Genomic DNA, 22,942 nt, shown 5'->3' with positions numbered 1-22,942 from the left:
TTCCATGGCAACAGTGCCATGGAAACCCCATCACGAAACCTGTCTGTCTGAATCCTGCTTCCTGATGATGGACGAAGCAGATGCATTTTTAGCCCTGTGGTCCATATCTGGAGAAAAAGAGGAGCTTGTGCTACACAGGTAACCATATCCTGGGGAATTCCTTCATAGCAGATGGCCTTTAGTGCTCCTTCCAGCTCCAGGAAATACACATTACAATAGCAAGAATCTTTCAAATAAGATTCCTGATGACACCTAAAGATCCTAAAGAGCAAAGGTATACAACAGAGCACCAAAACTAGAATCCTCCAAGCCACTGCTTTCCCCATCATGATGTACAGATGTGGGAGCTGGACAGTGAAGAAAGCGGATGAGAAGAAAATCAATTCATTCAAGATGTGGTTCTGGGAAAAAGTACTGAGGATACTGTGGATGGCCAAAAAGACAAACAAATGGGTCCTTGAGAACTCAAGCCTGAACTGTCCCTGGAAGCCAAGATGATCAAGTTGAGGCTGTCGTACTTTGGCCACATCATGAGAAGGCACGAATCATTGGGAAAGACCATAATGCTAGGAAAGATGGAGGGATGCCAAAAGAGAGGAAGGCCCCATGCTAAATGGATGGACTATGAAGGAGGCCCTGGATATGGATTTGCAGGACCTAAGCAGAGCAATGGAGGACAGTCTCTTCCACAGGGTTGCCATGAGTCTGGGTTGATTCAAGAGCAGTTAACAACAAAGGTGTCCTCTCTCCATCCCCCAGCTGTGCCTTTTTCCAAAATAGCTCTTAGATATTCCCCTCCAAGAGACAAAAATAGCCTCTGCTCCCACATTCCCCGGGCTCCAGACTTGTCAATGCCACTCACGCAGACCTGAATTCAGGCAGGGGAATGCCAGCTTGGAGGACGTGGCATCTGCACACCCACTCAGCCTCCTTCTAGAATAGACACACATAGACACAAACGCACACACACCACACACCACTTTGCCTGCCAGCTACAGTCGCCTGGCCTGGCCTTTGCAGAAACCCTGGATTGCTAGGAAGGGAAGGAGGGGGAGAGGCCTTTTCCTAGCTGGCTCACAGAGACAGGCAAGGGGCCATTAAAAACCCACAGACCTCTGCGTGAACTCTCTTGCGCACACAAACACACTGGCGCATGAGCGATGGCAAGAGCTGGCTCCTCTTCTCTGGGAAAAGTGGTATTCCTACCCAGTTCGGGAAGCGGACCAAGAGAAAAGGCTATGACTAGAAATGTCAAAGATGTGACATTTCCAGCCTGCACCCCTTTTCCTGAAACTATCCATGTCCACCCACAACCTTTCCACTATGCATCACAAAACATATGTACAAATGCTCAGGGGGAGATCTCACGTCCCGTAATGTAGTCACCAGCATAATTATTCTGTATTATACACACAGAGAAAATTTACTATGAGGTCTCGCTTTTCTGGTAGAGTTCTGGCACCGCAGTTCCCAGAATTCCATAGCACTGAACCATGGTAGCTAAAATGGGGTCACACTTTGATAGCATTCAGTTTGGGGTCAAATATGATTGCTAGTCTATGCTGTTTTAACCTGCGTTGTTTATTTTATTGCTTCTAATTTAATATATGTATTAGTCTCCATTGTCTTTTGTAGAATGTATGCCACTTGGTTTTATTTTAACTGATTGTAAATGACCTATTTACATTTATTTTAACAATTATCAAACTTTGATAGCATTCAATAGTAATAACACTTACATTTCTATGCCGCTTTATAGTGCAGAGCATTATTATTATTATTATTTATTTATTTATTTATTTATAGAGCGCTGTGAATTTACACAGCGCTGTACAGTTAATCAGTTTAAAATAGAATAAAATAAAATAATCCTGCCTAAGGCATACAATATACAAAATCAGTTTAACATAATAAATATTAATACATATTAACATAATATGTTAATAAAACATAATAAAAAAATAGCAAGCAACAAATAAAAATAAACCTACAATGACAATCAAGTGAACTCTCTAAGTGGTTTGCGAAGCGTTAGCCAATGTGTTAGGAATGACTTGAAAGCACACAACAACAACAACAACAGCAGCAACAACCCGATATTGCCAGCCCTGACTGGCAGATATAGGAGATTCTAGGATATAGGGAAGGTTATCAATATCTTCCAGTTAAACAACCAATCAATCTATGATCTGCCGCCTCTCTGGGATGGTGATGGGGGTACCTTGGCCCATAGTCTTTGCAGCTGGGCTGCCCAGTCGGTTTGCATAAAACTGGAGAAATTGGGAAACAGGGAAGGATGGTGGGCATCCTCTCTTGGGCATCCGGCAGCAAAAAGTCTGGGGTCAACCCCGGTGCCATCCATCCATCCTTGGAGAGACCAGGTTAAGTGGACCTGGAGTTGCCAGTAAGGATTAAACCTGCCTGGGCAGTGGCACAGAGGGGCCTGCTTTGGACTGAATCAGACCCTTGGCATTTCCCCACCCAAGAGTGCCCGCTCTGGTTGGTAATGCTTCTACATTGCAGAAACAGTGCAGTCTGGGACCACTTTAAGTGCTGCAGGCAGCTCTATGGAATCTATGGAATCCTGGGATTTGTACTTTTGCAAGGTCTTTTGCCTTCTCTGCCAAAGAGTGCTGGTCATGCCTCGCCAAACTACAGATCCCAGGATTCCAAAAGATGGAGCCAGGGCCCTTAAAGCGATGTCAAACTGGATTATTTCTATAGTGTAGAAGCAGCCTAGGGTTGACTCTTTTAGATTATGGGTGCAGAAATAAAGCAATTATTATTATTATTATTATCATTATCATTATTAAGATGTATTTGCAAAGTGCAGACTAGGTTTACACAGCGCTGTACATACAATCAATTAAAATTGTCATGGTGCCAGAGGTCTGTGACAGAGAAGGCAAAACATCTCACAAAACCACAGTTCCCAGAATTCCATAGCCCTGAGCCATGGCAGCTAAAGTGGTGTCAAACTGGATTATTTCTACAGTGCAGAAGCACCCTAGGGCTGAATCTCCATTGCAGAGACAATGCAGTTTGACATCATTTGGGCCCCATGCCATGGAATCCTGGGATTTGTAGTTTTACAAGGTCTGTTAGCTTTCTTACGCCAGAGTGGTGTCTAATGGTGCCTCCCAAAACGACAAATCCCAGCATTCTGTCAGATGGCAATGGCAACTGAAGTGGTGTCAAACTTGGAACTGAAACCATGCAATGGAGCAATGCTATGGGAATCCTGGGATTTGCAGTTCGTGGTGTCATTAGAGCTCTCTGTCCAGAGAAAGCTAAGCATCCCGCCAAACTACAAATCCCAGGGCAGGCAGTTCAAGCGGTGCCAAAGTGCATCATTCCTGCAATGCAGAAGAGGCAGCCTATTTTAGGTCTGCCATGCAAGGACCCAGCCCTGCCTACCATCCAAAATCAAACGCGAGTGCCAAGGCTGGTGCAAGGTTGGCACAGACGGCAAGGTTGGCATCGATTTCCATCCAAATCGATGCCAACCTTGCAATCCCAGAGGGTCCAGGGGGATAACATGCCCACGCCTTGGATTCCCCATCTCCAAAAAGGATGCCCCTGATGCCCACCATCCCAAGATATCTCTGGTGCCACCTTACCCTGGGGCTGCTCCTGCTCCTGTCCCTGCCATCCAGATGTTTGGGGGGCACCCCATTGCCTTCCTCTTCCTCCTCTTCCTCCTTGCTGGCATCCTTCTTGAAGAGAGTATAGAAGATGTAGACCAGCAAGGAATAGAAGGCGTACATGGAGGGGAGCCTGGGCAGCAGAGGAGGCGATGCCAGTCTGCAGCAGACGGGGCCACCTCCCAGCTCCGGATCGTCTGCGCCTGTGCAGGGGCAGCCGCCCTCCTTCCCTCCCTTGCACCCCCTTTTTTGCAGGGCTCCCAATGGAGGGGATCATTGGACCCCAAAAGCCAGCCTTATTGGGGCTAAAGGGGAGATGCCAGCCTGTGCCAAGCGCCCCTCGTCTGCATCCTTCATCCAGGAGATTGGGTACCACTCTGGATGGGTAGATGCATGCATGCATGCATAGATGGATGCATGGGTGGATGGATGGATGGGTGCATGAATGGATGCATAGATCGATGCAGGGATGCAAGGATGGATGGATGCATCGATGCATGCAAGCATGGCACTTTAACTGGCCTGGCTCAATGCTATGCAATTCTGGGAATTGTACTTTTGTGAGACATTTAGCCCTCTATGTCAGAGAGCTCTGGTGCCACAGCAAACTACAGTTCCCAGAATTCCATAGCCCTGAACCATGGCAGCTAAAGTGGTGTCAGACTGATAGCAGTGAGTCATGGAAATTGAAGTGGGGTCTAATTGCTTTATTCCTGCACCCATAATCTAAAGCAAGTGGTCCCCAAACTGTGCCCTTTAAGAGATTCTGGACTTCAGCTCACAGAAGTCTCAGCCCTGTTGGCCAATAGTGTGGGATTCTGGGAGCTGAAGTCCAAAAGCCCTTAAAGGGCACAGTCTGGGGACCACTGAGATTCTAAAGAGTCAAGCCTAGGATGCTTCTACACTATAGAAATAATCCAGTCTGACAGATTGAAAACCTCCAGGCACAAATGACAAACAATAAAAATAATGCTAATGGACTAAACCATTTAAGGGCTTTAGAAGATTAAGATAGTATCAAATTTTGCTAATTTGCATTCTGAATACATCAGTTAAGCCCCCCCCCAAAGGCTTTAATAAAAAAAACCCCTATTTGAGGAGTTGGAAGGTGCAGCTACACTGTAGAAATAATGCACTTTGACACCACTTTAACTGCCACGGCTCAATGCCATAGAATGCTGAAATATGGCACTAGACAGAGAAGGCTCAATATCTCTAAATGGTGCTTTGATCGAGAGTTCCTGCATGGCAGAAGGAGGTGGGACTGGATCAGGGCCCTTGGGTTCTCTTCCAACTCTATGATCCTACGATCTCACAAAACTACAAATTCCAGGATTTTTGACGTTTGTCCTGGAAAACCTGGAAAATCCCAGACCAAAGGGATTAAAAAATGTTTTAGCCAACTAGCCTACTTGAAGTAGTAAATCCCGGGTTTCTCTTGTGTTGCAAATTAGATGCCGGGATACGAAAGACTGGGATATGGCAACCCTAGCTATGAGAGAAGGTAAATTGGGGAAGGGTGACACCATGCACTATAAATGACACCAACTCTAGTGACACCAGGGATGATGACAGTTTAGAACAACTACTGCTAATACTGAAATTTAGTTAGTTAGTTAGTTAATTGCATGCTGCCTTTCTCCCAGAAGGGACCAAGGTGGCTGAAATATGCAATAAACAATGTTCAGTGTCAAAATGTGGGGGTTGTTGTTGGTGTTTGTTGACAAACCACCCAATTGCGTCCCATATACTTTTGTCCTAGTTTTGTGGAAGAGAATTATGGCAACCCTGGGTTGGACGGGGGCTTCTTCCAACTCTAGGATTCTGGGTAATAATTTGGAAAAGAGCACTGCAGAGTTGTTTCTTTTGGGGGGGGTTAGGAACAAACTTCTGTGGTTCTCAAAAACGCTTTCAATTTGGACATAATGTCCCACGCCAAGAGCAATTCTGAACATAATAGAGGAAGAGGAGGAGACTCCAGTAAGTGCTTTGTAATGGCAATGTTTGCTTGCCCTGTTCGGGACAAAAAGAATCCTGCTCAGGGCCTCTTATTGATGCACACAAACTAAATGCTGGTTGTATTATAACCAGCCTGCAGCTGGTAAGGCTCACATTACAATTCATTCCTCCTTGGGAAAAGGGCCATACACAAAACTATATACACAGTGGGCCCTTGGTATCTGCTGGGCTTTGGTTCCAGGACCCTCAGTAGATACCAAAATCCGTGGATGCTCAAGTCCCATTATATACAATGGGGTAGTAAAATGGCGTCCCTTATATAAAATGGCAAAGTCAGGGTTTGCTCCTTGAAATTTATATATTTTTAAAAAATATTTTCAATTACACTTGAATCTATGGCTAAAAAAATCCATGGCTATGGAGGGCAGATTACTGGAAGGTACTGGAAATATTACAGAGCCAGCGTGGCATACTGGTTTGAGCGTTGGACTACGACTCTGGAGATCAGGGTTCAATTCCCCTCTCGACCATGCAAACCCACTGATACTCTCAACCCCAGAAAACCCTGCCATAAGTCAGAAATGACTTGAAGGCACACAACAACAACAACAACTGGAAATATTATGGCCCATAATATTGGGGTAGCATAGGCTAAATATCTACACGCCGAGTTACATCTCAAAGTTGACAGGAACTTAATTTCTGCTGAACCAAAGACAGAACAGGGAACTAGTGGATTCAAACCACTATAGAATTAATGCAGTTTGAGTCCATTTTGACTGCTGTGGCTCAATGCTCTGGAATTTTGGAATTTGTAGTTTGGTACGATAGTTAGCTTTCTCTGTCAGAGCATTCAATACCAGCCAGGGGCTCAGGGTTGACTCAGCCTGGCAACCTTTGGAGGTCGCTAAAGTCTCATCCATAGTATCCATCGTTTTTTGTGGTTTCTTCAGGCTATGTGGCCATATTTTGTTCCTGACATTCTCCAGCATCTGTGGCTGGCATCTTCTCTTCTAGAACATGGCCACATAGCCCAAAAGTACCATAATTAGCTTACACACTGAAAGCGGTATAGAAATGTACTTGCTATTGCTGTTCTGGTACCACAACTACAAATCCCAGGATTCCATAGTATAGAGCCAAGACAAGTAATGTGATGTCAAACTGCATTAATTGTGTAATGGAGGTCTTTAAACAGGGGCATCTTCCAGGAGTGCATAGCGAAGGATTGGACCTTGGTTCCTTCCAACTTTAAGATTGTGTGATTCTAATTTAGCTATTCACCACTGAATCAAAACACCTAATGTGCAACCACATGCAATGTGGATTTATGCACAGTGCAGATCTATATGCTACAGAAGTGCATATGCAGCTTAACTCACAACCTCAGAGTGAATGCATCTGTTCTCCTTGGGGCATTATAATGTGCCACCAAACCAAGATACCAAATGTGCAACTGAATGCACAACCAAATGTGCATGGACATCCCTGCACACTGAACATCCATATGGGGTTCCCATAAGCTGACAGGTGACCTGAAGGCAAAGGCACACACACATACATCAGCTACTTATTAAATGAAGTAGTTAAGTATATTATGGATGTATCCACACCGCGGAAATAAAGTAGTTATTTCCATGACTCCTTTAATTTCCATGACTCAGTGCTATCAAATATAACAATTGCAGGTTCACACATGTACACACTAGCTTTGGAAAATACAAAATCTGGTTACAATCTGGATTTGTCTCCAGTAAGGTAGAAAAATTAAGAGAAATTTATACAGACCAATGGTATGTCCTTGGGTAAGGCAACCTTCCTGCGTCCCTATATCAGGAACACAGAGTTCATGCTCAAGGATTCATTGCGAGTGTTGTACTAAGTGAAAATACCCCCAAAAATTCACACTGAGTAGTGTTAGTGATTGGAGGGAATGCTACACTCATAAACTAAGGGCCTTTCCACATTACACAGTTATAGCTGAATCATTCCACTTTAACTGTCATTCTGCGCTTTCAAGACCTGGGAGTTGCAGTTGTTCTGCCTCACCAAACTGCAAATCCCAGGCTATCACAGCAAGTCCCCATGTCTGTTAGATGTGAAATCACAGGCTGCTGCCACACTACAGAATTAATGCAATTTGACATCGCTTTAACTGCCATGGCTCCATCCTATGGCATTCTGGGAATTGTACTTTGTTGTGCCACCCGAGTTCTCTGGCAGAGAAGGATAAACATCTCACAAAACTACAAACCCCAGAATTCCACAGCATGGAGCCTTAGCAGTTAAAGCAGTGTCAAACTGCATTAATTCTGCAGCGTAGATGCAGCCTATATAGTCCTATTATTGTACAGTGTGAAAGGACCCCAAAAGTCCCAGGGTGGATCTACACTGTAGAAATAGTGCAGTTTGACACCGCTTTAAGTGCATTAGCTCCATCCTATAGAATCCTGGGATTTACAAGGTCTTTAGTCTTCTCTGCCAAAGAGTGCTGGTGCCTCACAAAACTACAAGTCTCATGATTCTGCAAGATGGAGCCATGCAGTTAAATACAGTTGGTATCAAAATGCATTATTTCTACAGTGAAGATGCACCTCCAAACATAGAAATCTACTGTTATAGGCTCCTGATCCCAAATAGATCCCACTAGGATGGAGTGTTTGCTAAGATTCCCATAATGTGTTGCAGATCCCATCATTCTCTTGGCAAGCATCTCCATCTTGGTCCAGGAACATCGTCTTTGCAGGCTGCTCTTTTGGGACAGTGATTCGGCAGCTTCAGTGTCCAATGCCCTGTTGGCAGACAGAGGACGCAAGTCTAAAAATGAATACTCAAAGATGCTTTTCTCAAGTCCCAGTTGCAGTCTCTGGCTGGTCCTTGGGTTTTTGCTTCTTCCTGCAAGGCTGGCTGCTGAGTCCCTGTAAAAAGGAATGGCAAATCAGAATGAGGCATGCACCATCCAGTTCAGCTTTTCTTTAAAATTTCCTATAGGAATGGAGAAAGCACAAAATGAAACCATTATTTAAAAGTCTGGGGAAGCTACTTTCTTGGGGTGCATCTTCTACACTGCTGAAATAATGCAGTTTGACACCACTTTATATGCCTTGCTCCATCCTAGAGAATTCTGGGATTTGTCTCCCTCTTTGACAGAGAAAACGAAAGAACTTGCAAAACTATAAATCTATCTGCAAAAAGAAAGTTTAGGAGCATGTTTCCACCATCTGCTTTGTTCCATCAACTAAATAGCTGTGATGCTTCCTCTGCTGTAGGTCACTTGTTGCATCCGTTTGTCACCAGTCAAACTTATCCTATAGCAGTGATGAGCTTTCAGTATTATGTGAAGATTTGGGGAGGGCTGAACGGCAGCTTCATCCAGCTGAGAGCAGGCCCCCAATCCTTATTCAAATGTAGAGAGATCTTGTAGCACCACTGAGACTAACTGAAAGAAACAAGTTGGCAGCATGAGCTTTTGTTGACTAAAGTCTACTTCCTGCATATGCATCTGAGGAAGTAGACTGAAGTCTAGGAAAGCTCATGCTGCCAACTTGTTTCTTTCAGTGAGTCTCAAAGGTGCTACAAGATCTCTCTACATTCTGATTCTGCAGACTAACATGGCTATATCTTTGAATTCTACCCTTATTCTAGTGTTAGTTGTTATCATTAAAGCCCTAGATGGTTTGGGTCCAGATTACCTATAGAACTGCCTTCTCCTGTACAATCCATCCTGTACACTCTGGTCCTTGGGGGACATCTACTTCAGGCAGCCAAAACTAGACTATTACCTGGAGGATGTTTTCTTCAGCCGCCCTTGGATTGTGGAATGACCTGCCAGACCAGATTCATCAGCTGGATAAAGATATCTGAGGCTGCATCTGCACTGCAGAAATCATGCCATTTGACAACACTTTAACTTCTATGGCTCAATGCTTTAGGATCCTGGGATTTGTAGTTTTGGGAGATATTTAGCCTTCTCTGTCAGAGAGCTCAGGTACCGCAACAGATCCCAGGATTCCATAGCACTGAGCCATGGAAGTTAGAGTGCTGTCAAACTGCATTATATTCCGCCTTATATAATCATGTCAGGGTGGATTTTATATGGTGTGCATGTTTTAGTTTATGTTTTTTAACATCTGTGTATTTTTATGTAAATTCATGCTGTTTTCAGATGATTTTAACTGTTTTACATTTTTATTGTAAAGTTTTAAAAATGTTTTTTTCTCTGTGAGCCGCCTGGGGTCCCTTTTCTGGGAGAAAGGCAGCATAGAAATGAAAATGGCGATGATGAAAATGGTGCAAATGCAGCCCGAGTTTAAAACAGCACTAAACCCCGGTCTCTTCTTGCAGGCCTACCAAGTGATTTTTAAACTATTAATTTTAATGAATGGACTGATTGTTTTTCATCTGTATGGTTTTATATGTTGTGTGCCCTATTTGTTGTTGTTCACCACCTTGATACATAGGGAGAGGCAGGTAAGAAATTATCATTATCATCATCATCATTTAGTTTTAGTACTAGTATTATTTCCTGCTCTTTCCCTGGTTTTTTTGCTCAACTGGCTGTAACAGTTTCTCCCTCCTCTCACCTCACTCTGATGTTTCTTGATCCGGAAGAACTCTCCTATCTTCTGCTGCCTTGGGCTGCCTTCCATCAAGGAGCCCATCAACTGGGGTTGAATCTGCTTCAGGCGGCTCTCCCGCCACTTTTCCATTCGACGACAAACTCGGCTCTCGCTGTGAAATGCAGACTCTGTTTATTGCTGTGGCCTAACTAGATACCATGGCAAATGGAGGCAGAAAGGGCTGGGACACTGGTTGGAAACATTACCTTCTTTGGACTACAACTTCCAACTAGCACTGGGATGCTGGGAGTTGTAGTCCAAAACAGACTAACTTCTTCTGAGCTCTGCCCAGACCTCCTAGTCCAGGCAGCATCCCCAAGTAGAGCAGACAGACTGCAAAAAAAGTTTCCTTTGCTCCTCCAATCTAAGCACCTTGGAGGCCAAACACACCCCTCTCTTAGGCAAAGCAAACAATATAAAGAAGAAAGGCCTTGCTGGATCTAGTTCAGGGGCTGGTGATAGCCAGGAGTTGGAAGAGTGAACTATTGGAGGGTGGTAGAGTCTCCTTCTTTGGAGGTTTTTAAAGAGGCTAGATGACCATCTGTCACTGGGAGAGCTTGGGTTGTGTCTTCCTGCATGGCAGGAGGGGTTGGACGGGATGGACTTTGACATCTCTTCCAACTCTTCCAAACCATAGAAATTAAGAGTTGGAAGAGATCACAAGGGCCATTCAATCCATCCCCCTTCTCCCATGCAAGAAGATCATGCTATTGTTTAGGTGGAATTTCTTTCCCTGTAGCTTGCATCCATTGTTCCGGGTCTTATTCTCTGGAGCTGCAGAAAACAAGCTTGCTGCATTTCCAATATAACATCCCTTCAAATATTAAACATGGCTATCGTGTCACCCCTTAACCTCCTCTTTTCCAGGTTAAACATAGCCAGCTCCCTAAGCTCTCCTCATAGGACCTTCCACCATTCTGGTCACCCTCCTCTGGACATGCTCCAGCTTCTCAACATCCTTCTTGAACTATGGTGCCCAGAACTGGACACAATATTCCAGGTGAGGTCTGACCAGGCATCCTGCCTAAACCACCACCTGCACTCACTTCATGTGCTTCTCCCGAGCAAGGAACTGCACCAGCTTCTTCTCATCCGGCTCCCTCCATTCCAGAACCACCTGGCTCATCTGAGCCACCTCAGGCTGCAGAAAAAGCCGCCGGGTCTCTTCCAGGGGCCAGTTGTCAGGCAATGGGTGTTTCTGCAAAAAGTAGAAAGTGTCATTCATTCATTTAATATCCCATCTTTCTCCTAGCAGGAGATCCCTGGCTTGAACATGAACCACCAGACAAGGTATGTCCTTCACCCTCCACCTTGGGCCCAGAGGCTCTGTAGGATGGAGCCATAAAGATTCAAGTGGCTTCAAAGAGCCATAATTGTGCCATGTGATGTTGAAATTCAAACCTTCAGTTGCAGCCATGCCCTTCTAACACAGCTCCTGCCTCCCTAGTGGAGACCATGGGAATGGGTTGCGGAGGCACAGTTTGAAAGATAAGAGAAAACAAGTACCTTTGTTCAGCTTGATGGATTCAAGTTAAAAGGGCTCCATCCTGTATCCATCCTGGCAAACCTATAGACAGTCCTTCTTTACAGCTGCCCACATTACCAGCTCTCAGCACATCATCCAGGTTTATGAAGAACTGAAGACGCAACACACATACCTGGCGACAGGTGTGCTGCACCACCAGCTCGATGCTTCCATGTTGCTGGAGCAGCTTCAGGGCCTTTTTGGGGCCAAATCCTCGGATCTTTTCACAGTAATCACAGCCCAGCAGGATGCAGAGATCCACAAACTGGATCAATGGCAATGAAAAGAAAGGAGAATGGGTCATGATGTCAAGGAGCAAAATTAACAATTATCCCCAGCCTGGATTCTACTGTGCCAAACCTCCTCCACTCCCCATTTCTGGAAATCCATCAGCCACTTGTTAAGCAAGCAGGCAAGTCTCTTTTTCCAAACCAGCATCCCTCCAGATGGCTCAGACTGCGTGCCCCACAACAGAAGGCCAAGTTAACCTGAGGCTGTGTCTACACTGTAGAAAAATTGTAGTTTGACACCACTTTAAGTGCTGTAGCTCCATCCTATGGAATCCTAGGATTTGTCATTTTAAATGTCTTTAGTCTTCTCTGCCAAAGGGTACTATTGCCTCAGAAAACTACAAATCCCAAGATTCTGTATGATGGCACCATGGAAGTTAAAGTGGCATCAAACTGCATTATTTCTACAGTGTAGGTGCACCCAAAACTGCAGATATCAGAAGATGCAAAACTGAAGCTATATATATAACATAACAACATCATGTACATCTTTGGGTGCATCTACATTTTCCTCTAGAGTTCCTCACAAAATGGTGACAGGAAGTGACACTGAAGAGGGTGAAAGAAAGTCAATAAAATTAATTTCTAGAGGTAGCCAATCCATATAGTCAATATGTTAATTGTTAGAAGGCCTGGACATGAAATAAGGGCAAAAAACTGTTTCTGAGATAGATAACTGAGGAGGTCAAAGCGACATCTTTATGGCCTCTTCATTACATCTCTGGCGCCTGAATGTTGGCATTAAGCCAGAATAAGGAATGTTTAAATTAAGGCCAGGCTGAAACAGTGAGTTAAAACAGTCCAGATAAAGGGGATTGATGGGTACCAACATGGGGTTCAAATTGTATACTTTTCTGTAACCAATGAGTGAATATAATATACCTATGTTTAAATCCTATATACCAATCAAGGTGTAGCTCAAGAGTTCGTTGTCTGAATCCCTATAAAAGGGAATTCCACCTGTTGACCTGGGCTTGAGGCTTTGGAAATGATTCCTCTGAAGCACCCCGGCTAATAAAACTTGCTGATTTCTTGCATGGGGTCTCCCTGACTGTTTCCTGGGATATCTGCAATAACACAAGTCACACCTTTATCTCTGTATCAAGTTAATTGGGTTTTATGTGTTCATCGCCTTTGGAGCCCTTACAGGTTGGGAGGCAATACAGAAAAATAAGTCATTTTGTGTTTCCGTATCCTAAATGTCTTTACATGTACAAAGTTCCATGTGGTTAGAGAGAAAAATCTGGTAAGATGTGATGATGCTTTTGAAGAAAATGTTAAAAGAATTTGAACCATTTAAATTTTTAAATGTTTTTAAAAATTAAAATTTAAAACCTGGGGTCTCTCCTTTCTCCTCCTACTCAGCCTTGCCCCCCTCACACCGTCCCTTTGGCATTTTAAAGGGATGCAGGTGAATGCCACGGCCCCTTTCTGCCAAAAGGCATATGTTTGGGTGGTGTAGTGGTGTCACCCCAACTTAGGGTGTCACCTAGTGTAGCCCATACACCCCTTTGTGATGCCCTGGCTGGCTGAGTGGCACAAAGAGTGTGCACCCTTTCCTTCCTGATCAGCAACTCCATCAGACCCAGGAAAGGCTGTTTCCTATTTTTAAATGTTTTTTATTATTTAAAGAAACATATAAAAGTTATTCCCATACAAAAAAGAAAAAAAGACAAGAACAGGGAAATAAAGAAAGAGAGGAATAATAGACTACAGATATGTTATATGATACATAGTATATGTTATATGATATGAGATAAAGGTAATAAGAAAACACAGAGGGAAACAATTTATACAATATTTATTTATAATTAACATAGGACATAGAACATAGTTTATCTATTCTAAAAAGAAAGCACCAAGTTTATTAATGACTTAATACATCCTCACTGTCATGCCTCATGACTACTTGCTAAAATGAGGCACTCTGAACCAGAGGCTGGATCTACACTGAAGAAATACTGCAGTTTGATACCATTTTAACTCCCAATGCTATGGAACTGGTTCAATGCTATGGAATTATGGAATTTATAGTTCTGTGAGATATTTAGCCTTCAGTGTCAGAGAACTGCAGTGCCTATTAACAATTATTGGTAACTATGAACCTTTATAGAAATAACAAACTTACACGCCTGTTCTAGAGGAAGTGAAGTAAGAATATATCTACATGTTGTCTCTTTTTTGTTTGTTTGCACATTGGTGTGTTTCTTTCTTTTTTTTTTTTTAATGCTCTGTAATATATTTTTTCTTTTTTGTATGTGAAAAGCTGTTTCCTAAGGAGGAGTGGTATTAAAAATCACCCACATCGTGTGTCATATATATTTGGCATGCCACTGTGCAAACCAAAATGGAGGCACTATGGACTTACTGCATGAGGAGATAATGGCTCACAGGGGGAAGAGGTGTAGAGGGGGCAAGATCTGTTTAATGTCCCCACGTTGGTGGGTTGGCAAGATCAAAAAGGAGCCATGGCTGGAAAGGGTCAGAGGAGGGGATAGACGGAAGTGCTAGAGCCAACAGAGTTTTAATGGGTCCTGTTCTCTCTTGCCAGTCTGAACTCACAGAGTCTTCCCTTTGTTCATCCTTTCAGCTGTGATAGTGGGGAGAGTAAGTGGAGCTCAAGAATACTCAGAAACATAAATTCATCACAACCACCAACACCAACCCCCTCCCCCCCCCCAACACACACACACAACCCACTGCTTCCACCTGCCCTCACCTGCTCATGCGTCAGGTTCAGCTTTTGCAGAACTACAGGTAAGGAGATTTCTTCCAGGTCACTAGGGGGGAAAAGACAGAACAAATCAGGCTCCAAACAGGGTGCTCTCCCCAAATGCACTGAGTCTTAACACATCCTCACTGTCATGCCTCAGGAGCCCTGGTGGCGCAGTGGTTAAATGCCTGTACTGCAGCCACTCACTCAAGACCACAAGGTTGTGAGTTCAAGACCAGCAAAAGGGCCCAAGCTCGACTCAGGCTTGCATCCTTCCGAGGTCGCTAAAATGAGTACCCAGACTGTTGGGGGCAAATTAGCTTACTTGCTAATTAGCTTACTTGCTGTTCACCGCTATGATCTTTGGAATAGCGGTATATAAATAAAACAAATTATTATTATTATTATTATTATTATTATTATTATTATTATTATTAAAATGAGGCACTCTGAACCAGAGGCTAGATCTGCACTGAAGAAATAATGCAGTTTGATACCATTTTAACTCCCAATGCTATGGAACTGGTTCAATGCTATAGAGTTGTGGAATTTGTAGTTCTGTGAGATATTTAGCCTTCAGTGTCAGAGAACTGCAGTGCCACAGCAAGCTTAAAATCCCAAGATTCCATAGCATGAAACCATGACAATTAAAGCAGTGTTAAACTGAATTATTTCTGCAATGCAGATGCATCCTTAGACTTTCTTTGAAACTATAAATACTGTTTCCCTGAACTTGGAAAATATACTTACATGGAACTTCTGGCACATTTTCCTCACATTTTCCCAGTCCTGCTTTGTCCTCAAAACTCTTTCCTTCTATCTCACAGATCTGTGGGGAGCAGAATTTGGCAGGGACTGTCCCTGGAGACCCTCTTTTGTAGCTGTCCCAGTTTCTCTCTCTTTCTCTCACATTCCCTTTTTGTCCTCAGCTTACTTCAATTGCTACAAACTGAATTCAAAGAGCAAAAGTAGTTTCCACTCCATTAACTCAGTAGAAGGAGAACAGAGGAGGAGATGGTAAATCTTATCCTCCCCTCGAGGCAAAAACAAACTGCTGCAGCTTCCCTTGGCTTTTGTGTTTTAAACTTTAATTCATAACTTTTGCCCTCTCTGATGTTTCTCCACATGTGTCCCCGTTTTCAAATGTAAAATATAGAGGGTATGGCAGAGGTGTTGTAGACATTCAGCTGCGAGTGAAAAACCCTCTGCACATGCCCAGAGATGCCATTATTTCTGCTCATGATCCTGAGTGGAAAAGGCCAGGTATTAATGCTCCTGTTCTTACCCATTTTTGGCATTAAGGTGGCGGAGGAGACGTCCGCTCCCAAAGGGTAAGGCATCCATGTCTTCAGTGGCTGTGCAAGATGCAAGCCCAGACTTCACCAGAGCAGCGCAGGTAGCTTCTGCCTCTGCTGGAGCCTGAGGGAGCGAGAAAAGCCCAGTGCATTCTAAATACAGAAATATACATTCTCCAGTTGATTGATTTTGTGTCCCATCTTTCTCCTAAGGTTAAAATATCATATAATTTTAAATATCTTTCAAAAACAGGTGAGAAACAAGGGGTAGTGGAGGCAAATTGCAATTGTCTTCCCTGTATTTTGACATAAAGGAGACACACACCGCTCAGGTGCCTGCTTTATTGGTAAAGATGAGTGCACTTCCTCCCAAGAAGAGTTCTGCCCTCCACATGAAATTTTCCTTCAGTCTCCAATTTTCTAGCATTGCAATTATTTAAAAACTGCAGTTGGACATTCAGAAATACAGTTTAGTTGTCCAAATAAAAGAGACAGGCAGAGTGATCGAGGATAAGTGAGCACAGCAAAGAGAAGAGTTATAAATGTAAATGATTTTCAGTATCTCACTCTCTGCTATGCAAGACAACTGAGGATTGCAGGAAAAAACTATTTGGAGAGGCTGGCTTTCACTGTTGTTGCTAACTGCCTTCCACTCTACCAATTATTGTCTTTTTCTAGTGAGTCCATTCTTCTCATGATATGGCCAAAATATGACAACTTCACTTTAGTCATCTTAGCATCTAGGGAGACTTTGGAGTTTGATTTGCTCCAGGACCCCATTCATTTGTCTTTTTAGCAGTCCATCGTATCTGCAGAACTCTTCTCCAGAACCACATCTCAAAACAAGTTGATTTTCTTCCTATCTGCTCTCTTCACTGTCCAGCTTTCACAACTGTACACAGATATAGGAAATGTGATGGCATGGACAATCCCAAATTTAGTATTCAATTATCTACATTTACATTTCAGGGTCTTGTCTAGTTCCTACATAGCTGCCCTTCCAAGTCCTAGTCTTCTGATTTCTTGACAGCAGTTGTCATTCTCATTAATTAATGAGACAAGGTATGGAAAATATTGAATTATTTAATTTTCATTATGGGGGGAGTGTGCCTTCATTTTGCTCGCCTCATAGCCACACCCCGGGTCAGTGCAAGGTAGATAAATCATACCAGAAAGAAAGAAAGAAAGAAAGAAAGGTGGATATTTAAGCACCTCAAGCAGGGCAAAGAATTCCACATTTCTCAGCACAGAATCTCTGCTTCTTTGGTGCAGAATTCTGACCTTTTCAGCAAGGAGACATGGGCTTTTACAAAAACCGCCACTCTTTAAGGGTTCCAGACTACAAGAAAGGGCTGCCACCAGATCCACATGTTTCCAGTGATGGAAGCTAGGGAGGCTAGGTCCTATCTCTATGCTCATGGGGTGGTGAATCCATTATAAATTTTGCTCAAAATTGTAAAGACAGCATCCAAGTTATAGTATTTTGTGGGTTTTTCAGGCTATGAGGCCATGTTCTAGAAGAGTTTATTCCTGGCATTTTTCCAGCATCTGTGGCCGGCACCTTCACAGCATGGAAGAGAGTGGAGTATATATAATGTTGGTTGAGAGGAAGTAATACCCCATTCTCTTCCATGCCAACATTCTCTAAAGATGCCAGCCACAGCTGCTGGCGAAACATCAGGAACAAACTCTTCCAGAACACGGCCTCATAGCCCCAAAAAAACCACAAAAAACTATGGATGCCGGCCATGAAAGCCTTCAACTTCGCACCATCCAAGTTGCTAGACCACTTTGGAGGGAATAAAGTTCATCATCACAAAGAGTTTCGTTAAAGTTCAGACCTAAACCCAGAATGACTTCACCCCCACCAAAAAAAGAAGGAAGGAGGAGAAGGAGGAAACTCAAGGGACACTGCACCCCACCATAGGCCCAAAAAATATCTTTGACCCACCCTTCTTTGGCAGAGATAAGACACACACCCCGCATTTGTTACCTGTACATAAGGAACTCCCAGGCAGCTCAACAGAGTCTCTGAGTCTTGTTTTCGGAGCCGTTCTGGTAGGTCACTTGTAGAATCTGGTGGGGAGGGAAAAAATTTAAGATACAGTTTTTATTGTGTCAAGTTGCATACAAAGAGTATAAAGAAAGAAAGGAACGTCACAAATATAGGATGACATGACAGCAGTACATGTGAAAAGGATCTAGTCGACTTTGTGGGAGAGCACAAGCTGAACATGAGCCAGCAGAGTGATGCAGCATCTAAAAAGCCAATGGAATTCTAGGCTGCATCAACAGGAGCCTAGTGTCTAGATCAGGGGAAGTAGTAGCATCACTCTATTTTGCTTTGGTCAGACTTCACCTGGAATATTGTGTCCATTTCTCCTCTGATAACCATATTTAAATATTAAAATGGCTGTCCTATACAGTAGGTTCTTGGTATCCAATGGGGTATGATTCCAGGATGCTGAGTGGATATCAAAATCTATGGGTGCTCAAGGCCCAATAAATACACTGGTGTACTAAAATAGTGTCCCTTATATAAAATGGTAAAATCAAGATTCCCCTTTTGGAGTTTATATATTTTAAAAATATTTTCAAGGTATGGATGCTTGAAGGAATCCATGGATACAGAGGGCCGACTGTGTAAGGTGGAATGAGCTTGTTTTCTACTACTGCAGAGGACAAAAACCAAAGCCATAGATTCAAATGATGAGAAAGCAGATTCCAACAGAACGTTGGGAAGAGCTTCCTCAAAAGTGGGACAGACTGCTTTGGAGGATAGCGAATTCTCCTTTGTTGGATAGTTTGCTGGATTGCTTTAGCCATTGATTCCTGATCTGGCAGGGAGCTAGACAAGATGAACCTTCAGAGATTTTCCAATTTTATGATTCTAGACTGTGATGGGATAGAGTTCAGCACATCCTTACCTTCAGCTTCCTTTGTGATTCCAGTAACTGCAGCCCGCTTGGCCAACTGTAGGAGGAAAAATCAAAGTTCACTAAACTTCATCTCCCAAGTTCTCATTCCATCATATTCCCCAGTCACAAGGGTGCCGATCCACACACACAGCCACTGTTATTCCTCTGCTGGCTGCCTGATTTTGCCACTTCCCAGCCTGGAGATAGCCAATACAGAGGAGGCCCAAGCTATTTGAAGGACGGGTTTCTCCCTAATGAGCCTGTCCATATTTTGAGACTTTGAATCTTTCCTTCCTGCTCTCTATCCCACTACCTTCATGGGTACACCTGTATGCGGGAGACAGGGCCTTCCCAGTGGCAGCCCTCAGGGCTCAGGATTGTCGTTCTCAAAGAGGCTAGACCAGCACTCACCTTTATTTATTCATGTATTTATTTAATTTATATGCTGCCCTTCTCCCAGAGTTGGACCCAAGATGGCTTCCAAAAAGAATCAGTTTTTAAAAAAAATATTATCATCTGTATGCCGCCTTTCTCCCAGAAGGGACTCAAGGGGCTCACAAGTAAAAAGCATTTCCAAAAACACTGCAATAAAAACATAAAATCATCTAAAAACCATTTAAAACTACATAAAAATAGACTATTTTAATTCTTTTTTTAAAGTGTGGATTTAATGTGTTTATGAGCCGCCGTGGCTCCCAACTTGGGAGAAAGGCAGGATAATAAATAAATAAATAAATAAATAAATAAAATATACAAAATACAAAAATATTCAAACTTAACAATAGAATTTTTAAATGATTTAAAATCCCCACATTAAACAATATAAAATCATTTAAAACCATGCATTAGTTTAAAAATAAATAAATAAAACATGTACCTAATCTGTGCTTACCTATTAAGCACCTGCTTAAAGAAAAATGTACAACAGGCCCTTGGTATCTGCTGGGGTTTGGTTTCAGTGCCCACCATAGATACCAAAATCCATGGATGCTCAAGTCCCATTAAATACAATGGCAGAGTAAAATGGCATCCCTTCTATAAAATGACAAAGTCAAGGTTTGCTTTCTGGAATGTTTATATTTTCTGAATATTTTCAAGGCATGGATGGTTGAATCTGTGGATACAGAACCCATGGATACAAAGGTTGGTTGCATTCCCGGTGAAGACCAATGCAACTACATTGTAGAAATAATGCAGTTTAACTGCCATGGCTCCATCCTACAGAGTCCTGGGATTTGTGGTTTGGTGAGACACCAACACCCTTTGGCAGAGAAGGCTGAAGACCTTGTAAAACTACACATCCTAGGATTCCATAGGATGGAGCCATGGCAGTTAATGGTGTCAAAGTCCATTATTCCTACAGTGTAGATGCCAGAGAAAGCAAAGCAGAGAGGTGGCCAAACTAGCCTCCTCCTTACTATCTTTCCATTATTAAATATTTATTTGATTTACATGCTGCCTATCTCCTCATGCAGGATCCAAGGTAGTTTGTCTATTGTAAGCCATCTTGAGTCCCAAACTGGAGGAAAGGCAAGATATAAATAAATGTGATCATCCTCATCTTTATCCTTCCTCTCTCATTGCAGTAACAGTACCCAAGATCTTCTGGGTTCCTTCTCCTGCCCCATTTCTCTGGGCACCCAAAGGATTCTCTCACTTACGCACCACTGTCTGTTTCAGGTCTGGAGGTTTTCCATCAAACACAAACACGGGCTTGATGCCATTTTCCAGGAGATACAACGTCCGGTAAAACAGCCCCTGCAAGGGACTGAGAAGAGAAAAACTGACATTAATTTTATTCTCATAGGAAAGAATTCCTTCCTTCCTTCCTTCCTTCCTTCCTTCCTTTCTTTCTTTCTTTGTGCATTCATTTATTCATTCAATATTCTGCCTTTCTCCCAGCATGGGATTCAAGGCCACTCACAACCATTTAAAAACAGAATACAACTAGGGATAATAACAATTATTATTATTATTATTTTCACTCCAGGACTCCCAGGATTCTGCAGGTCAGACTCATGGCAGTTAAAGTGGAATCATAGTGCTATAATTCCGTAGTGCAGATGGGCCCCAGGTGAGTTTGGGGAAAAAGGGAACCTGAGTGACGCTGGAGCTCACCTGCTTCAAGCAAAAGAGAGAGAAAGAAAAATGTCACCTTCCCTCCACTTTGCAGCTGCTCACCTGATATTTTGTCCGTGGCGGTTGACAATTTTGGGCATCGCTGTGCGGAACTGGTAAATGGCCACAGAGGCATCCAAAGCCACCACCTGGCCTGAGACAAGCAAATGGAAGAAGTGTTAATTGTTATTATCATTATCTGTTGTTATGTTCATTTATAGTCATCCCTCCATATTTGCAGTTTTGACTTTTGCAGATCTGATTATTTGCAGGTTTGATTAATATGTTCTCTTTAGGAATTTCTAGATTCTCCAGCACAACTCTATGGTCAACAGCTGCCAAATTCTCAATCAAAGCATATCCGACAGCTGGCCACCCAGCCTCTGTTTAAAGACCTCCAAGACTCTATCACCTTCCAAGGGAGTGTCTTCCATGGTTGAACAGCCCTTACTGTCAGGATGTTCCTCCTAATGTTCAGATGGAATCTCTTTTCCTGGCGCTTGCATCCATTGCTCCATTGTGTCCTGTTCTGGAGCAGCAGAAAACAAGCTTGCTCCCTTTCAAATACAAATAGGGTAATCATACCACCTCATACTCATCTCTCCAGCTCCCTCAGTCTTTCATCGTAGGGCTTCATGGTTTCCAGACCTTTCACCATTTTAGTCACTTTCTTTTGGACACATGGCTCCAGTTTCTCAATGTCCTTTTGGAATTGTGCTGCCCAGAACTGGACACAATATTCTAGGTGGGGCCTGACCAGAGCAGAATAGAGTGTCACTATGCTTCTCTTGATCTAGACACTATACTTCTATTGAGGCAGCCTAAAATTGCATTGGCCTTTTTAGCTGCTGCATCACACTGTTGATTCATGTTCAACTTGTGGTCTACTTGGACTCCCAGATCCCTTTCACATGCACTTTTTCATTCAGCCAGGTGTCCCCCATCATCCTATATCTGTGCATTTCATTTTTCCTCCCTAAGTGCAATACCTTACATTTCTCCGTGTTGAAGTTCATTTTGTTAGCTGTGGCCCAGCTTTCTAGTCTATTCAGATCATTTTGAATCTTGATCCTGTCCTCTGGAGTATTAGCTACTCCTCCTAATGTTGTGTCATCTGCACATTTGATAAGCATGCCCTCTATTCCTTCATCCAAGTCATTGATGAAGCTGCTGATGCCCGTGGGTCCTCTTAGGCTGTCTCCTGCTGCGGTCCGCTCCCCCCCCCCCGCCCCCAATTGACGCCACTCTCACCCCGAAACTGCTCCAGAGAAACAGTGCGGACGGCCTCCGGCGCTTCTTCCTTGATCAGCTCGGCCAGCTTGGCGATGCCCATGGCCAGAGGGTCCGGAGGAGGAAGGGAGGCTGGCCGGTGGGTCCCCTGAGCAAGTGCAGAGTACGCAGCAACCACCAGCTCACACCCCTTTCATGGGGATGGCTGCTGCGGTGCGCCTTCAAACCTCTTCCGACTCACGGAGACCCTGCTGCCATGGGATTCCCTTGGGAAGGAGAGAGCTTTGCCTTTGAGGCTGAGAGAGTGTGACTCGCCCAAGGTCCCCCGGTGGGTTCCCATGGCGGAACTGGGATCGTCTCTCCTCTTTCTCTTCTCTAGTCGGCCCTATTCATTGGTTACTCTCTATGGCCCTCTATGGCGCGCTGATACCGCTCTAGCCTCCGCATCTTCCGCTTCGCTTTTAAATCTCTATGGTTCTCTCTCTTTCCGCTCTAGCCTCTATGTGGACCTTAGTCTCTATGGTTCAGTATTGCCGCTCTACACTCCTTTGGGTTGAGTCTCTATAGTATTAATAATAGCCTCTATAATAATAGTAATAGTAATAATAATATACAAATAAAACATCATCAT

The 22,942-nt window shown here is 43.5% G+C and overlaps 2 protein-coding genes across 3 annotated transcripts in view; both read right to left on the bottom strand.

Moving 5' to 3' along the window:
• KIFC2 (kinesin family member C2) overlaps positions 1–4,845 on the bottom strand; it is a 38,502-nt gene extending 33,657 nt beyond the window's left edge. Inside the window, exon 1 of the mRNA XM_042465995.1 lies at positions 3,621–4,845. Coding sequence (XP_042321929.1) covers positions 3,621–3,767 — 147 coding nt within the window. The 5' untranslated portion in view covers positions 3,768–4,845. The remainder of the gene's footprint in view (positions 1–3,620) is intronic.
• A 3,228-nt stretch (positions 4,846–8,073) lies between these two features.
• On the bottom strand, positions 8,074–22,761 carry LOC121930110 (probable flap endonuclease 1 homolog). 2 transcript variants are annotated; one of them, XM_042466320.1, is made up of 11 exons: positions 22,333–22,761; positions 21,145–21,235; positions 20,629–20,731; positions 18,973–19,018; positions 18,039–18,121; positions 16,036–16,169; positions 14,757–14,817; positions 11,881–12,012; positions 11,269–11,420; positions 10,187–10,334; positions 8,309–8,521 (listed from the first exon to the last, which is right to left on the bottom strand). In XM_042466320.1, the coding sequence occupies exons 1-11, from the start codon at positions 22,412–22,414 to the stop codon at positions 8,450–8,452; spliced, it is 1,104 nt and encodes a 367-aa protein (XP_042322254.1). In that variant the 5' UTR covers positions 22,415–22,761; the 3' UTR covers positions 8,309–8,449. The 2 variants fall into 2 exon arrangements, with proteins under 2 accessions (XP_042322253.1, XP_042322254.1); XM_042466319.1 differs by lacking the exon at positions 10,187–10,334 and having other exon boundaries at positions 8,074–8,521.
• Between the last annotated feature and the right edge of the window lie 181 nt (positions 22,762–22,942).

The sequence above is a fragment of the Sceloporus undulatus genome, chromosome 4 (assembly GCF_019175285.1).
Source record: "Sceloporus undulatus isolate JIND9_A2432 ecotype Alabama chromosome 4, SceUnd_v1.1, whole genome shotgun sequence".
NCBI lineage: Eukaryota > Metazoa > Chordata > Lepidosauria > Squamata > Phrynosomatidae > Sceloporus > Sceloporus undulatus.
The sequence above is the reverse complement of the archived record's forward strand: the minus strand, read 5'-3'. Positions and strand labels throughout refer to the sequence as shown.

Excerpts from the sequence above, each read along its gene's own strand:
- LOC121930110 (XM_042466319.1), bottom strand. The coding sequence starts at position 22,414 with ATGGGCATCGCCAAGCTGGCCGAGCTGATCAAGGAAGAAGCGCCGGAG. Across the intron at positions 20,732-21,144 it reads CGCCACGGACAAAATATCAG|TCCCTTGCAGGGGCTGTTTT; the intron begins GTGAGCAGCTGC and ends TTCTCTTCTCAG. Across the intron at positions 14,818-16,035 it reads CACCTTAATGCCAAAAATGG|TGACCTGGAAGAAATCTCCT; the intron begins GTAAGAACAGGA and ends TTTCCCCCCTAG.